Source organism: Tiliqua scincoides, chromosome 2 (assembly GCF_035046505.1).
Source record: "Tiliqua scincoides isolate rTilSci1 chromosome 2, rTilSci1.hap2, whole genome shotgun sequence".
NCBI classification, from domain to species: Eukaryota; Metazoa; Chordata; class Lepidosauria; order Squamata; family Scincidae; genus Tiliqua; species Tiliqua scincoides.
Window position 1 is genome coordinate 58,547,833 of NC_089822.1, and position 16,851 is coordinate 58,564,683.

A 16,851-nucleotide genomic window follows, 5' to 3' on the forward strand; every position below is an offset into this window, starting at 1 on the left:
TTAAGTGCAGTTTTCTCACAGCACGTCTGTTGACAAAATCTGTATTGGAACAGTTAAGATATTATAACTGGAGCATGTACTGTTCTCTATAGAGAAAGTTAAGATTAAAATCGCATTAAGCATTTCTACCATCTAGAAAGTTTACTAAAATGCTTAAAATGCTAAAAAATGCTTAAACCCTAAGTTTGATTGGCCCCAAAGCCCTCATTGGAAGTGCGATTGTTGCAGTTGACTTGGGTTGTGTAAATTTGAGATTTTGTTCCATGGGCCTTTGAAGGCATTTAAAAAAATAATCAAAACAAGTTGCTGTCCAACAAATGGCTGCTACCAAGTATTGACAGACTGAACTGATTTGTTTCTTTGCAGAATCCCCGGAAAGCCCGTGTTACCCGAAGGTTTATTGTGGTGGAGGGTTTGTATGTTAACACTGGAGACATATGTCCTCTTCCAGAACTGGTAAATAATTTATTTTTAAGCATCTATTTTTAATATGGACTAGGCACTGCATGCTGTGAAAGAACAATTTTTTTTTTAAAAAAAAGCCACTCTGTTGCTTACTGGTAGTGAGGCATTTTCATCTTTAGTACATAGGAATTTTGGGATCTCCTTCCCTCTGCCCCACCACCCGAGTATCCAGTGGGACAGTGAATAATGAGTCAGAAAAATAGAATGTAGCAATGTCAAGGGAGGAACTGCCATTCCCAGTGGAGTGGTTCTTATAAATTATGTATCTTGTCCTTATGTTCCGTTGTCCTACCCCTGCTGGCCAACCAGGAAGGGATTAAAAAATAACTATATTTGAATAATTTACAATGTGTGTACTAAGAGCCCAATCCTGGGCTCGGCGCCGCAGCTTCATGCCACCACGTACTGCCGTAAACGTGCCACAAGGCACGTTTGCGAGCCTCACAGCTGGGCTACCGCCTGTGCTAGCCCAGTGCCGGCCAGTGCTGGGCTAGCGCCGGACTTGTCTTATGGACCGCTGAACCGTGGCACGGTAAGCGGGAGTGGGGAGGAGGCATTCCCGGTAGAAGGGAGGCGTGGGGAGGGTGGAGAGAGGGGGGCAGGAGGCATGCCGGGAGATACGCCTTTTGGTTGGCCGTAAAGTGAGTAGCCCCATTGCAGGACAAAAGTCCCCTTCTCCCGCGGTGCCGCCTGCAGTAGCCCAAGGTGCGCAGGATCTGGCGGCAGCTGTTTTCGGTGTCGCTGAAGTTACAAATAGTTACAATAAACACTGTGAATCCTGACACTCAGCTTTTGAACTCTGTACATTTATAGACTAAGGAGTTTTTTTAAGGGACTCTGTATGTGCACCAGTGCAAAGAAGTTCCAAAATTCATAATAAGAGTCATAAGACAAATTTTTAGCACTTCTGAGCTGTTGAAGTCTTAGAAGCTTTGGTGCTGGGAGAGGGATGAGGCTGCTTTTGTTTTTCAGCAGTTGGAACACAGCACCTTGGATGCCTGCATAGCTTATTGCTCTCTTGCATGTGACAAATAAAACCAAATAAATTATGCTCTCAGATGTGATTGATCTGCACAGTTTATAGAAGTCACAGAATCTTTTGTGATTTTTGTCATAGAATTGTCCTCTCTTAGTGCAGATGCTTTCAAGTCTAGCTTTGTAGCTATGGAATGGGTGGACTGCGGAAAATGAGAAATGGATCTTGGGTAGCTCTGCATAACTTGAATTCTTCAACTTTATTTTATGGCCTGTATATTATGACTGTTTAGAACAGGGGTGCCTACTGAAGCTTGATGGCACAGACCCAGAGGAGATAACCACACTGTGATAGGTAACACCTGATGACTAGGATTCTGTGATTCACAGAATATACTTGTAAAAACCCCATTGAAAAATGGTGGTTTAGACCTCCCTACCCATGTAAACCACTTTGAATGCTGTCTAAACAACGGAGAAAGGCGGTAAATACATACATCAGGGGTGCTCAATAGGTGGATCGCGATCTACCGGTAGATCGCGAGGCAAAATGAGTAGATCGCGGAGTGCTGACCCTCCCCTTCAGGTGCCTCTGGGAGGAAACACCGGGAGTAAGGCCCATTGTACTCAATGGGGCTTACTCCCAGGTAAGTGTGGCTAGGATTGCAGCCTCACAGTCTAATCCTAGGCATGTCTACTCAGGAGTAAGTCCTGTTATACTCAGTGGGGCTCAAGGTACACCAACATACATTGTACACATAAATGTAATATGTTATGATGGCGCGAACATTGTAAAAAAACTCTGGTAGATCTCCGGGCCTTGCTGGGTTTCAAAGTAGCTCTCGAGCCAAAAAAGTGTGAGCACCCCTGGTTTAGAATGAAACCTGTGGCGTCAGTTGTTAATTGACTAAATACAGAATGTAATATAAATTTTCCAGGAATGATGACTTGGGCTGCACCAAGGGCTGCCGCAGAATCAAGTAGCCCCATTTCTGGGCCACTTCCCCTACCCAGGGGAAGGGGACGAAAATCCTCTTCCCCCGAAGAGCCGCTGTTGGCTGCCCTGTAGCATATAGGATGCTGCAACAGCTGTTTCGGCACGCACATTCATCACTCTCTCTCTCAGTCCTGATCCCAAAAGTCTTCCATGAAACAGGATTGTTAAAATGGTTCTGAAAGATAATCAGCAAGGCACCAAAGGTTGTATCTGGTTTATGATCAGTGTGAATATATGTTCTATATGTTAGCAGATATGTAAGAACTAAAATGCATAAAAGTTAAGTATCAGGATGGCGTTTACTTCCAATAGTAGGAATAGCTTGATTATTTATGCTTGAATAATAATTTATGCTTGAATTATGCTTCAATTTAGCCCTTGTTCCAAGCAGTTGATAATCTTATATTGGGTTGTCACTTGTAAATTGAATATATCTGCAGGTAAAATTGAAATACAAGTACAAAGTGAGGATATTTTTGGAAGAAAGTCTTTCCTTTGGAGTACTGGGAGAACATGGCCGTGGTGTCACAGAACACTTTGGAATCAAGGTAAGCGCATGGCTACCTTGCGTGAAAATGGTTTTTAACACCAGGAAAGTGGGGCGGGGGACGACGACACACTAAACATTTATCTTTGGTTTGTATCAATAGCCTTGCAGCCATTTAAGGATTTACAGAAATTGTGTGCTAGCAGTCTTGTATTTTATGTCATTTCTCTTGGGTAATCAATTAATGGAATGATTGGTTTTGCATAGATCCATTAATCTCACCTGTAGTTATTACCAGAAGCAATCAATAAAGCATCATCAAATAGTTGCAGTCTCTTTCCTTAAAATGATTAATTGCACCTTTCCTGTGTGTGCGCATATTTGTTACTTTTCTGAATCCAACAAGAATCAGTTTAGACTGATCAAGTATATTAAGGCTACTATACGTACTTGGGAGTCAGTATCCTTGAACTCATTGGGGCTGACTTTTGAATAGACCTGCATATGATTGCACTGTAAATGTATTTCAGAATTGTATTGAGAATAGCTTCATATATATTTTATTCATTGTTATCTATTTAGATACAAATGAGAAGCTTAAAATTATGTTGCCTGTGGTGTTGTTACGGACACAAGAAGTTTGTATTGGGTGTTGCTTGTATCTGCTATCTTGTCATTTACAGTTTGCACAGTTGCAGGGTTTTGTTTTGTGTTTTGTCTCAGTTGTGGGTATGTTGAGGGAACTAAGTTTCCAATCCTATACATGTTAACCCCAAAGTAAGTATCATTATAGTCAGTGGGGTTTAGGTAAGTGTGGATAGAATTGCCACCTAAAGTTGACTTCCTAACTTCTGTGAAATCCCCCAGGGGCAGGGGTTTTCTTGGTGGTTGTGATGGATTTTTACTGATCTCTTAATTCTGCAGCCTTCTCTACTTTGTGGCCTCTTGTTCTGGGGAGCATGACTCTCCCAGGCTGATTTACAGGGGCCCAGATGGCTACTGTATCAAAAAGGCAGTGGGAAAATTTGTTTGCATGTGCAGATCTCAGGTCACTGGCCTAAATACTTGATCTTTCCCATCTTACTTTTTGCAACTTACAACATGCAGTTTTAATACTAAACCATTGCCATTTCTTTTATTTGTTATGTCTACATTTTGGTACTTCTATAACTATTTGATACTACTTATAAATCCTGATGTTCATAACTGTAATTTTATCACATTTCATATTATTTGTCAAGTAGGCTTATGTGAGCTGCCTACTTTAAATTTGGAATAACCATTTATTTAGGTCTTTCTCTGCACTTCACAGTGAATGAGGGCTGTAACAAAATCAAATGTTTACCTTGCTGAAGCTGAGATTGTTCAATTAACCCCATATTCTTAATTCATAATTTTTTTTTAAATTGTGCGATAGATCGATGATATTGATCTGATAAGTGCCAACATGGAAAATTCACTGGCCTCTATTGGAGGATTTTGCTGTGGAAGATCTTTTGTAATTGACCATCAGGTAAAGTTTACAATCTTGCAATGCAAAAAATAATACAAGCTTATGAAGTTAAATTGAGTTTTATTATTTCTGTCTGCATTTATCGTAAGCTGTCTTGTGCTTACGTTAAAAGAGAAAGACAGGCTAAAAATGAATTAACATAAATAAATTCCCAGAGAACATTGTGATTGGTGCAGGAATCAGGGCCTTCCCACCTTCCTGGGCTCATTGATTTTGGGATAGACAGGTTCGGTTTCTCCCCATGGCAGCCAATGAGAATGGTGTTGCTTAGTGGCAGATTCAGGAGACATGGATCAGCATCTCCTGCATATAATAGAGTATTTTATGGGCCATGAGGCAAGAGGTGCTTTCTCCTGACTACACATGAGCTGTTTGGTGGATAAAGGTGTTAGTAGCTTGGGTGGCAACAGGATGGTTGTAGAGAAGGAGAGTGCGAGACCCAAGAAGAGTCAGTTCTCTTCTTCTCTCTCAACACATTGGCTAAGCCCCTTCTGAGAGGTGCTGGACTGCTGAATTGCTCTTCCTTGAACTGAGACTGCAAACAGCAGAATGGGCCTGAGAGGATTTCAAGGACCAGGCCTGGCGATGAGGTGTCCTAGTGCAATAATTATGACTGTCGCCTACAAACAATCTTACAGTAATGCAACAGAATTTTACAGCATACTTGGGCTCCAGACCAAGTGATTTGGAAACAGTTTCCATGAAATGCTGGCCTAAACACTTTTATAGCTGTTGCCAATGTATATATAAAAGCAAATTAGGTCTTGGGGCCGGGCAAGTAAAGATCAAAATAAATTCAGATTGGCTTGTCAGATTATTCATATGACTTAAGGATAGCTGGAATTTTGCGTATTCAGTGCCATTTTCCCCCACTAGAGATTATCTGGACAAGGATACTGCTTTTCAGCATCTCTGCCTCCCCTCCTAGCTGCTGCTGCTATTGAGGCCCTCAATATCATGGAAGAGAACCCTGGTAAGTCTTTGAAAACATGAGAACATTTTTTAAAGTGAAAATAGCAACCAGTGTTTTGAAAAGTCATTGAGATTTGGAGATACAGGCTCAAATCCATTCCTCTATGGACTTACTGGATTCATCGCAGCTACAATTCACATTAACTGTTTAAGTTGTCAGTCCACACTTTACATTTTTTAAATAATAAAGAGTTCTGTCTTTATGGTGATATTAAACTATACGGAGGCATTACAGTGAGGTGGCAAAGAGGATGCTAAACTGAGATAGGGAAAACTCAGGCAGACTGAGGAAATCCCTTAGAAGCTCTTCACAAAGTGGGTAACTGGATAACACGTAGAAGAAAATAATCTTTATAATTGCAGGGCAATGCATACAATATTTCAGAGAGATACTGATGCCAACAAAATCTATATTCCTAATGCTGCCATCATATTATGACACTTTTAATTTTGAAAAAGAAAACGTAATATAAAAGGAGAACATTGGTTGTGAATATCAGAAGAGAGATTAAAAATGTCAGGTATGCTGTACAAAATGCAGTTTCTGTGCTGGGAATTATTAGGCAACATTGGAAAAAGCAAGTAACATAATAGTATTCAAATTGGTGGCTGGCCATTTCTTCTTGGACTCAGCTTTCTGATCCATTAGCTAGGAGGCAGGTTCTTTAAGAAACAGTTGGCTGGAGAGTAGGCTAAGAGACACCTTCCATTTATCTCTGGTGGCAGTCTTTCTCCTACTTCCGCTGTGAACAAATCCAGTTTCACAAGCCAGCCACAAGGAGCTGACCGTTCTCAGGTGAGATGAAAGAAAGAAGAAAAGTTTAGTACCCTGCATTTTATGGATGATTAGTTCAAGTGCAGTACTGTGTCTTGACTCCTAGTGAGTTTCTAGTCCTCACAGCTACCAGAGAAGGTAAAAATGCTGTCCTGGATATGGATGACTTTTGCTATGAATCCTTATAAATAGCTCAGTGTGCCTCCTTAGCTGACTTAGGGCCCAATCCTATCCAACTTTTGAGCTCCAGTGTAATCACAATGCAACCGTGTGGTAAGGGAACACATGTTCCCATACCTTGAGAAGGCCTCACTGACTGCTTCTCCACCACAAGATGCAGCGCACGCCCCACTGGCACTGGAAAATTGGATAGGATTGGGCCCTTAGTGAAAAGACAGTATATGCTGCTCTTTTCCAGTAAATTAAAATGCTGCTGTAGAGGCCTAGATTATTTTGTAATCTTGTCTCTTTCTGCAGACATGGAGAGGTTTTGGCATGTTGCTGCAAGGTCGACTTGTCTCTATTGGTTCCTACAGTCTTTTTGCATGTCATGGTTGTCCACATGTCTCTTATGAGTGGAAAAGTCCTATTTCTTGGTTGTCATGCTTATATGTTTCTCTACCAACTTCCTTCTGTGAGAAGATCTTTCTCCCTCTTCTTCTCTGGGGTGCCTGTCATCTGTTCTCCATAGCCTTGGGCAGAATCTGTTGCTCTACATTTGTGCGGCTGTGAGCTGAGAGAGTTTATTTTCTCTGCAACTTCCCCTATGACCCCTGAAGTGGTAGATGAGCAGATTGGTGGAAGTGGCCTGGCCAAACTCCAATTCAAGTTGTAAACAGCTGTTTAAACTTAATCTGTCTCAGTTTGGGATACCAAGACTGCAAAAGTGTGTTTGTGTTTTTTGGTTTAGGCATCTTTCAGATTTTACAAGAAAAATGCAAGCGAATGCATAAGGCCTTACAAGGGTAAGTGAATACTTTGTTAACTACTTAAAACTTGCTTTGTACAGAAAATGACTTCATCTTTGTTCAGATGTTTAAAAGTGTGTGTGGTTTAAGAAACAGTATTGTAGTTCGAGCTCTTAATTCCATATTTTACTCTTCTGTCTGTATTTGTGTTGGTACATTGTTGCCTAGATTCCATTGTGCCAAATTCCCAATATTTTCCTACATTGATGATCACTTAAAGCAGTGGTTCCCAAACTTTTTACACCCCCTTGGTAGCCCATTTCCATAAATTGTACCCCTCATATTAGCAGAATGTTTGTAATTAAAGTAGTTGCTGTTATTTCAGATTTATATGTTTTCAACAACTAATCCATATCTGATAATACACAAATTGATGACCAGAAACTAGCACTTGGTGGAGCTTTCACAGCCAACTAGCTGCCTTCTTTCCTGCCTTGCCAGCCCCACAAAGCATTCTAATACCAACTTCTCTTTTCTCACCATTATTCAGTTCTTTTTCTTTTTGAAAGTTATCAACCCTAAAAGCCCTGGCAAGTACCCCGGGGGTACATGTACCCCAGGTTGGGAACCAGTGCTTTAGAAAAATGTTTGGCATCTTGACAGCCAAGTTCTCTGTAAGCACTAACAGGCTTTTTGCCTGAAAGAGCCATGTCTGACTTTTTCCTTATTGTTCCTCTTTAGCTGTATGTATCCTTGAGTCAGATGATGGCTTATTTTAAGTAACTGACAAAAGGAACTTGGATATAGCAGCCTCTAGAAATTCAGAGGTACTCTTTACTATAAAGCACAACTGTTTGGCCAAAGTCTGCAAGTTTTAAAGTTTTGAATATTGCTGTTGTTCAAAGGTTCTCACTTTAAAAGAATTTAATAATTGTTCCATTTGCACCATTTGATTGTCATCTTTTCTAAAGCTTGATAATGATCTTCCTTTAACTTAACAGGTCTTATGCACTATTCTAGGTAGCAAGAGATTTAACAGTTCTGACAGACTTTAAGTCATTTCTCTGTTTTGCATTTTGTAGCCAAAAGTTGCCTTTAAAAATTTTTCTTGAGGCTATGATCTTTTGCACACTTACTGGGGAGTATGTTTCACTGAGCAAAATAGGACTGTTTTCTGAATAGACATGCCTAGTACTCCACTCTGAAGCTTTTGTGCTTAAGAGCTTAATTGCTGGACATTTTGTGTTCTCCAGATTGAAACATTCATGCCCAGTGCATGAAACAACCATTTTGAAACTTGCCTAATGGCAGTCATCAATCAGACTAAACTGAATTTGAGGTTCCACCTTGTCAGATTGTCCGCACCTGTTTGTGATGTGCCATATTTGTTTTGAATCACATTGGTTTTAAGCCTCAATTGAATTATTTGCCCTTCAGTTAATGTGTTATGGTTGTGAATTTGTGGTGGGGCAATTTAGGTATAATAATAATAATAATAACAACAACTCGGTATTTATATACCGCCTTTCTGGTCATCGAATTACCCTCTGACTTTATTCAAGGTGGTTTACATAGGCAGGCATATCTAAATCCCTCAAGGGGATTTGTACAATTATAGAGGTTCTTTCTTTCAAGAACCAACAACATTTCAGAATGGATCTTCCTGGTTTGGTCTCACTTCTGGCCTCCAGTTCTCCCACACAAGATGACAAGCAGCTCCATCTCTCACATGGAGGGCAGCCAAGACGCTCATAAGAAGCAGTAGTAGACTAATGTAAACTAAGGAAAGATGCTTTTACTGTTCCAGCAATTGTCACTGATTTTTATCCATTTTTCATTTAGAAGTTCAGTTTAGTCACTTTTATAAGTCATCCTTAGCCATGTTATACTTGGCAGTTGAGATCAAGCAGGAGCCAAAGCTGTTCATAAAGTTCTATGTTTACCTTCTTCATACAAAATTCCACTGGCCCCCATTCTGTCATCCCTTTAGCATACTCCTCTTAAGCATACAAGCACATTTTGTTTTTCTTAAAATATTTGGCAACCAGAATAAGGACTTGTGGGGCACAGAAGACCACTTTAAGAAAACTGCACAGTCATGCTAAGACCCAGAACCACTTCCAGATGTAGTGTTATACTCACATTAGATTATCTGGAACTATATATGACTATATAAGCACATATCAAACATATGCTGCTTGCTGGTCTAATCCAGGGAATCTTTACTTGCATGATATTACTTGTTTTACCACTGCATATAGTCAAGTGCATCTGTTATCCAAAGTATTTATTTTGGGTACTGATGCACCAGTCCAAAGAGATACATAGGAAAGACTGAGTCGAGCGGGGGAAATGGGAAGCTTATTCTACAGTTGCTTCTAATCTGTAACTGGGCTGTCTGTTTAAGCAGTTTAGGGCGCAGTCCAAACTTGCGCTGTATCCATCGCGATAGGGCTCTGTAGTGGCTCAACGAAAGGTAAGGGGAAGCTCTTCCCCTGCAGCTTCTATGGATCTCCTTGGACTTGCGCCACCTCCTGAGGTGGCACAAGTCTGAGGAGAGTGGAGCGACTTCAAGCCACTCCACGCTGCTCGGGAACAGTGGGTGGGATCCGGCATAACAGCTGGATCCCAGCCACGCCTCCCACTGCCCGCCCGCCCCTGGGGCTGCCTCCCGCCTGGAACGCCTCCCTCCCGCCTCCTCCCCGCCCACCCCAGAGCCTCCCCCCGCAAGCTGCAGGTGCACTGGTGCGGCTTGCTCTAGAGGAGGTGCAAATGTGCTTTCTGGCATGTTTGCAACACTCCTAGACTGACGCAAGGCACTTGTGCCAGCCTAAGTCCTACTTAGGATTGCGCTGCACATTTAATGCATGCTGTTTGCTTTGTCTCTGTTTGCTTTTGACTCTGTGCTTTGCCAATCAGGAGTTGGTCTGTTTAGTAATTGGTTGGGAGGGTCATAATGGGTTGCATAGTTGACCCTCAGGTGGCAGTTGGACTTGATTGGATATTGTTCTTTCCTGCCTTGTGATCCAATGTGTTAAACTCAGTTCACTGTTGTAATAAAATTTAATATTTTCAATTTTGCAGTTTATTCAGTGTATTGGCGATCCTATAATGATTTTGATGTGTTGACTTTATTTAGGATCCCTGGTTTACAAGTGGTTGGACAGTCACTTTCTCCAGCATTACACCTTCAGCTGACAGAGACCAGTGGATCTCGAGAGAGTGATATGAGATTCCTGAAGGAAATCGTAGATTATGTAAGATTCCCTTTTTTCCTGCAAGTCTAGCAATTTAAAAAGTACTGGAGAAATCCAATATTTATTTAAAGCTACGTTTGGTAGCATTGTCACCTTGAATAACTCTATAAACTAGGGCTGAATTGTTTGAAAATTTACAGTTGGCTACACAGTCATTTGGGATGGTTATTTAAGTTTTTGAGGTGTGTGAAAGGCATTCTATTGTAATGAGATATTGCAAGACTTTAAGATCTGAGCTCTGTGTACTCAAAAGTGTTGTGTGGCATTACCCTCTCTGCACAGTATCATTTCAGGTTGCTGGTGTAAATCACAATGATTTGAATGAAGAGTTGCCCAGCCCTTGAATAGACTTTCAGGGGGTGCAGAGAGCTAAGAACATAAGAACAGCCCCACTGGATCAGGCCATAGGCCCATCTAGTCCAGCTTCCTGTATCTCACAGCGGCCCACCAAATGCCCCAGGGAGCACACCAGATAACAAGAGACCTCATCCTGGTGCTCTCCCCTACATCTGGCATTCTGACTTAACCCATTCCTAAAATCAGGAGGTTGCGCATACACATCATGGCTTGTACCCCATAATGGATTTTTCCTCCAGAAACTCGTCCAATCCCCTTTTAAAGGCATCTAGGCTAGACGCCAGCACCACATCCTGTGGCAAGGAGTTCCACAGACCGACCACGCGCTGAGTAAAGAAAATATTTTCTTTTGTCTGTCCTAACCCGCCCAACACTCAATTTTAGTGGATGTCCCCTGGTTCTGGTATTATGTGAGAGTGTAAAGAGCATCTCCCTATCCACTCTGTCCATCCCCTGCATAATTTTGTATGTCTCAATCATGTCCCCCCTCAAGCGTCTCTTTTCTAGGCTGAAGAGGCCCAAACGCCGTAGCCTTTCCTCATAAGGAAGGTGCCCCAGCCCCGTAATCATCTTAGTCGCTCTCTTTTGCACCTTTTCCATTTCCACTATGTCTTTTTTGAGATGCGGCGACCAGAACTGGACACAATACTCCAGGTGTGGCCTTACCATCGATTTGTACAACGGCATTATAATACTAACCGTTTTGTTCTCAATACCCTTCCTAATGATCCCAAGCATAGAATTGGCCTTCTTCACTGCCACCGCACATTGGGTCGACACTTTCATCGACCTGTCCACCACCACCCCAAGATCTCTCTCCTGATCTGTCACAGACAGCTCAGAACCCATCAGCCTATATCTAAAGTTTTGATTTTTTGCCCCAATGTGCATGACTTTACACTTACTGACATTGAAGCGCATCTGCCATTTTGCTGCCCATTCTGCCAGTCTGGAGAGATCCTTCTGGAGCTCCTCACAATCACTTCTGGTCTTTACCACTCGGAAAAGTTTGGTGTCGTCTGCAAACTTAGCCACTTCACTGCTCAACCCTGTCTCCAGGTCATTTATGAAGAGGTTGAAAAGCACCGGTCCCAGGACAGATCCTTGGGGCACACCGCTTTTCACCTCTCTCCATTGTGAAAATTGCCCATTGACACCCACTCTCTGCTTCCTGGCCTCCAACCAGTTCTCAATCCACGAGAGGACCTGTCCTCTAATTCCCTGACTGTGGAGTTTTTTCAGTAGCCTTTGGTGAGGGACCGTGTCAAACGCCTTCTGAAAGTCCAGATATATAATGTCCACGGGTTCTCCCGCATCCACATGCCTGTTGACCTTTTCAAAGAATTCTATAAGGTTCGTGAGGCAAGACTTACCCTTACAGAAGCCATGCTGACTCTCCCTCAGCAAGGCCTGTTCATCTATGTGTTTTGAGATCCTATCTTTGATGAGGCATTCCACCATCTTACCCGGTATGGATGTTAGGCTGACCGGCCTATAGTTTCCCGGGTCCCCCCTCTTTCCCTTTTTAAAAATAGGCGTGACATTTGCTATCCTCCAATCTTCTGGCACCATGGCCGTTTTGAGGGACAAGTTGCATACCTTAGTCAAGAGATCTGCAACTTCATTCTTCAATTCCTTAATAACCCTTGGGTGGATGCCATCAGGGCCCGGTGACTTATTGATCTTTAATTTATCAATGAGGTCTGAAACATCTTCTCTTTTAACCTCTATCTGACTTAACTCCTCGGTTAGGAGGGGCCGTTCGGGTAGCGGTATCTGCCCGAGGTCTTCTGCCGTGAAGACAGATGCAAAGAACTCATTTAATTTCTCTGCCATCTCTAAGTCTCCTTTTATCTCCCCTTTCCCTCCCTCACCATCCAGAGGGCCAACCGCTTCTCTGGCGGGTTTCCTGCTTCTAACATATTTGAAGAAGCTTTTATTATTCCCCTTAATGTTGCTGGCCATGCGTTCCTCATAGTCTCGCTTGGCCTCCCCTATCACCTTCTTACATTTCTTTTGCCACAGTTTATGTTCCTTTTTATTCTCTTCATTAGGGCAAGACTTCCATTTACGGAAGTAAGCTTCCTTGCCCTTCACAGCCTCTCTAACTTGGCTGGTTAGCCATGCGGGCACTCTCCTGGATTTAGTGGAACCCTTCTTTCTTTGCGGTATACACCTCTGCTGGGCCTCTATTACTGTTGTTTTAAGCAGCCTCCATGCATTCTGGAGAGACTGGACTCTTTTTACCCTCCCTTTCAACCTCCTTCTAACCAGCCTCCTCATTTGAGGGAAGTCCGCCCGTCGGAAGTCAAGGGTTTTTGTTAGAGATTTGCCTGGTATTCTTCCCCCAACGTGCACGTCAAAACGGATCGCAGCATGATCACTGTTCCCCAATGGCTCAGTAACGTTTACATCTCTAACCAGGTCCTGCGTACCGCACAAAATTAAATCCAGAGTCACCTGTCCTCTGGTGGGCTCCGTGACTAGCTGATCTAAGCCACAGTCATTCAGCACGTCAAAAAATCCGGTTTCCTTATTGTGACCAGAACACAAATTGACCCAGTCAATATGAGGATAATTGAAGTCCCCCATGATTACAACCCTGTCCTTCCTTGTCACCTCCCTGATCTGTTTCCTCATTTCAAGGTCCCCATCAGATTTCTGGTCTGGAGGACGATAGCACGCCCCCAGTATTACATAGCTAAAGTATTACATTAGCTAAAGAAGGGGCATTGGACAGAATTTTGCCTCTCGCTTGCATGAATACTAAATGGCAGGGGCAGAAGGTAGGCTGTGGATACAACCCACCAGTGGTGTCATCAGGGGCCACGGCGCCCAGGGCAGCAATGTCACACTTATGTCACTTCTGGGTTCTCCCAGAAGAGGAGGCCTTCTCTTCATATTTGGGCTCCTCTTTGTCTTCAATGAACGCAAAGAGGAGGAGCCTATCACAAAAGCTGCAGATGCTGCCATGAGTGTACACGCACTCCAGTTGCTTCCTGAGCATATGCGCTTGTGCTTTGCAGCACCCCCTTCCAGCCTGGCACTCGGAGCAGGCTGGCCCCGCTTGCTACACCACTGCGACCTACTATAGTAATTAACTTTTCAGCTTCGTATCTGATTATCCTGATTGCATAATTTTTCCGTATCTGACCCCTCAGTGTATGAACAGAGGTATTGCATTAACTCAGGCTCGCTACCTGGAGAAAGAAGAGAAATGCCTCCCACCACCCAGGTTAGTAGACGCTTATTTCCTACCAAAATAAAACTTTTCAACTCCAGTGTGTTTCATGATTGCATGCAAGACGGAGTGGGAAAGGTTATTAGCTAAAGATGTTATCTCTGGATATTAAATGTTGCTACTGTATTATAAGTAAGATGTTGGTCTTCTAAACAGGAAAACTTTCCAAAAGGTCTTGTTGATGATCATTTTACTTTAAAAAAAATTTTTTTGCAGTATGTTCTGAAGAACACCAGCTGTGGGGTTGTATTCTAAGTGGTGTGAGTGCAGTGGCATAAGTTACATGCCCTAGCAGCTGTAGGCTAGTTTCAGAGAAGTCTCCATAGGCATCTGTTGTACGACACATTTGACCAACATATCCGGATGAGAGGTTACTAGAGCATAGAACGTGGAAGCTAGGTTGCCTGTTTAGGAGAAAGAGTAGCTAGCTAGCCCACCAGCCTTAACTGGTGGAAAGTGCTACAAGCCAGGAAAGCTACTTGAACTTCCGGTGGCAACTGGATCTATCAGCATCCCCAGACTGGAAGCCTGATTTTTTTTTTTTTTTTTAGGAGCAGTGCAGGCTTGTCCAGTGCAGGTTGAACGCTGCCATTTTCAATTGCTATTACTGGAAACACTTTAAAACTCTGCTATATGAAATTTAAGATTAAGGTTGGGAAGGAGGCCACGTAGGATTAAATTGGAAGCAACTGAGCTAGTTTCACTGCCGTGATTCAAGTCAATTTTCTGACTATTGAGCCATGCCAGTTGGCATTCTAGACTTCAACCTTCATTGAGTTGACATGAATAAAAGTAGTCATTGAAATAAATGGGTAGAATAAAGTAGCAAGCCATTTAGGCACAGAACTTGACTATCTAGTTTTTGCTCTTCACAGCATCCGAGTTGTCATAACTGTAGAACAAACAGAACTGGAATTGGACAAAGCTGCCTCACTTATCAGGGAAGCTGCAGAGTCTGTACTGAATTAAGACCTGCATGCTTGGATGTCTGTTTCTCGTTCAGCATTGGAATGCCTGTTTTCTACTCTGGTGGATCGACTCATACTCCAAAGTTTCAAGTTCTTTGAATTTATCACTAAGGGAATGGAAAGCATGACATCCACTGTGTCACTCAGAACAATAATGTCACAAATATGAGAATACTAAACATACACTGTATGTACAGAACTCCGATCTATTTCTAAGTCCTGTTTTAATTGGAGATCATGGTTACACTGGTATTTTCCATTGGTTTCCCTCCTGCTCTTAAGGGGCCTTATTCCTTTCCCCAGTTCTCGAATGTGTCAGAAAACAAAACAAGCTATTTTGAGAGTTCATGTGTAATGCTACTGAGCATGAAAAGAATGCATAAACTTACTGAAACTTCTTAATTTAACTACTCTTAATAAAATGCATTGTTTAAAATAACATTTTTTCCCCCACAAAAAAAGTTCCTACTACTGTCACACTGGATAGTTAAATGGTATTATGGAATCCTGCTTTTGAATTCTGTACTTAAGTAGCTTTTATTACACTGGATATGTAGGAATTTATACACTTAAAATTTTTTATATCTTTTATTGTTTTTGTAATTTTCCGGAGAGGCAGTTTTCTAACCATTTGTCAAATTTGCATCAAGTGTCTTGTTTCATACCAATGCCTTTTAACTTTCTATTGAAATTTTCCCTGCATGGGTGGGCCTTTCCCTTGATTTGCCCAAGTATTTGACTTGTATGCTAGTGTCCCGACAAACAGTACTGTTCATTCATGGGGTTCCTGTGTGAACATAGCATTTCCTTTCATTTCAGTGGAGGTGGCCATGGCATGTGCATATAGAAATGGGTGCACAGAGCTAAACCCTCCAATGAGTGCAGGTGAGAGTGCTTGCATGTTCAAGTTCTCTGTGTCGGTATCACACTGCACACAGATGTGGCTCAGGGAGACTGCCTTCAGCTGGAAGAATAAATACTGATCCTTTACCATAATCTGGTTGGGGCATTAATTGGGTCCAATTTTCTCATTAATTTGCACATCATACAGAATGCAGTTGTAGAATTCTGGTCTGTTTCACCTTAGGCTGCAAGTGTGGGTTCATATTTTAAACGCTTTCCCATATTAAAAAAAAACACTGCCTGCAGAAAATGAGCATATAAGCAGAAAGGTTTAGCACAGACTTTTCCCTGATTTGCTGGTCTACCATATTCTACCACCACCCTCCACCTAATGTGTAGACTCGGGCTTAGTTTGGTCATGATCTCGGTTGTACATGTTCAGCAATGCCTCCGTTAAAAAAAAATCTTGAATACACTACAGAGTCCTGTACTTAGTTACAAATAGTGCACATTCTTCTGTGTGACAGGGTTGTTTCACACCCTTAGTACTGAAACTACTTAAGACCTCCATGAAGGTTCATGGCAGAGTTCCACTGGTGGGTACAGGCATAGCAATAGTAATTCACATGACAGAAGTTAAAATTGGCCAACTTTGAGAAGTGTTTCAAGAAGCATTTGAGAAAGTTGGCCCATTATAACTTGCATAAGTGAATCACAGTTTCCACTATGGAGTGGATTCTGAACTGAGGAAGAATGCTGTTTAGACTTTCTTTTCTGTCTGAGTTGCTTCTACACTTTTGTGCCTTTTTTGGTTGCTGTTACCTGGATTCCAGTGCTATATTTGAGATGTGATTTTTTTAAAAAATAAAAGCATATATTTGACCAATTTTGTGTCATGTTTGTCTTATTCCAAATACTGTAGCTCCATTATTCATTACTTCCAGTGAGCAAAGAAATAGAACTGAAGTTGTTCTAGTTCTGAATAGTAGAAGTGAACTAACACTCTTTAGGGAGCTAGACACTCCTGATTCTTACAAGCTGCAGGTCAGCTAGACTGGGGCTCCTTGAATATCTTCAAGATGGAGGAGGAAGC

The 16,851-nt window shown here is 42.1% G+C and overlaps 1 protein-coding gene across 1 annotated transcript in view; it reads left to right on the top strand.

The window, feature by feature from the left end:
• Nucleotides 1-16,644, top strand: part of SPTLC1 (serine palmitoyltransferase long chain base subunit 1) — a 36,669-nt gene extending 20,025 nt beyond the window's left edge. The window contains exons 8-15 of the mRNA XM_066613968.1: nt 367-456; nt 2,878-2,985; nt 4,342-4,437; nt 5,314-5,410; nt 7,095-7,149; nt 10,232-10,349; nt 13,868-13,941; nt 14,823-16,644. Of these exons, the coding sequence (XP_066470065.1) occupies nt 367-456; nt 2,878-2,985; nt 4,342-4,437; nt 5,314-5,410; nt 7,095-7,149; nt 10,232-10,349; nt 13,868-13,941; nt 14,823-14,916 (732 nt within the window). The 3' untranslated portion in view covers nt 14,917-16,644. The remainder of the gene's footprint in view (nt 1-366; nt 457-2,877; nt 2,986-4,341; nt 4,438-5,313; nt 5,411-7,094; nt 7,150-10,231; nt 10,350-13,867; nt 13,942-14,822) is intronic.
• The last annotated feature ends 207 nt before the right edge of the window (nt 16,645-16,851 follow it).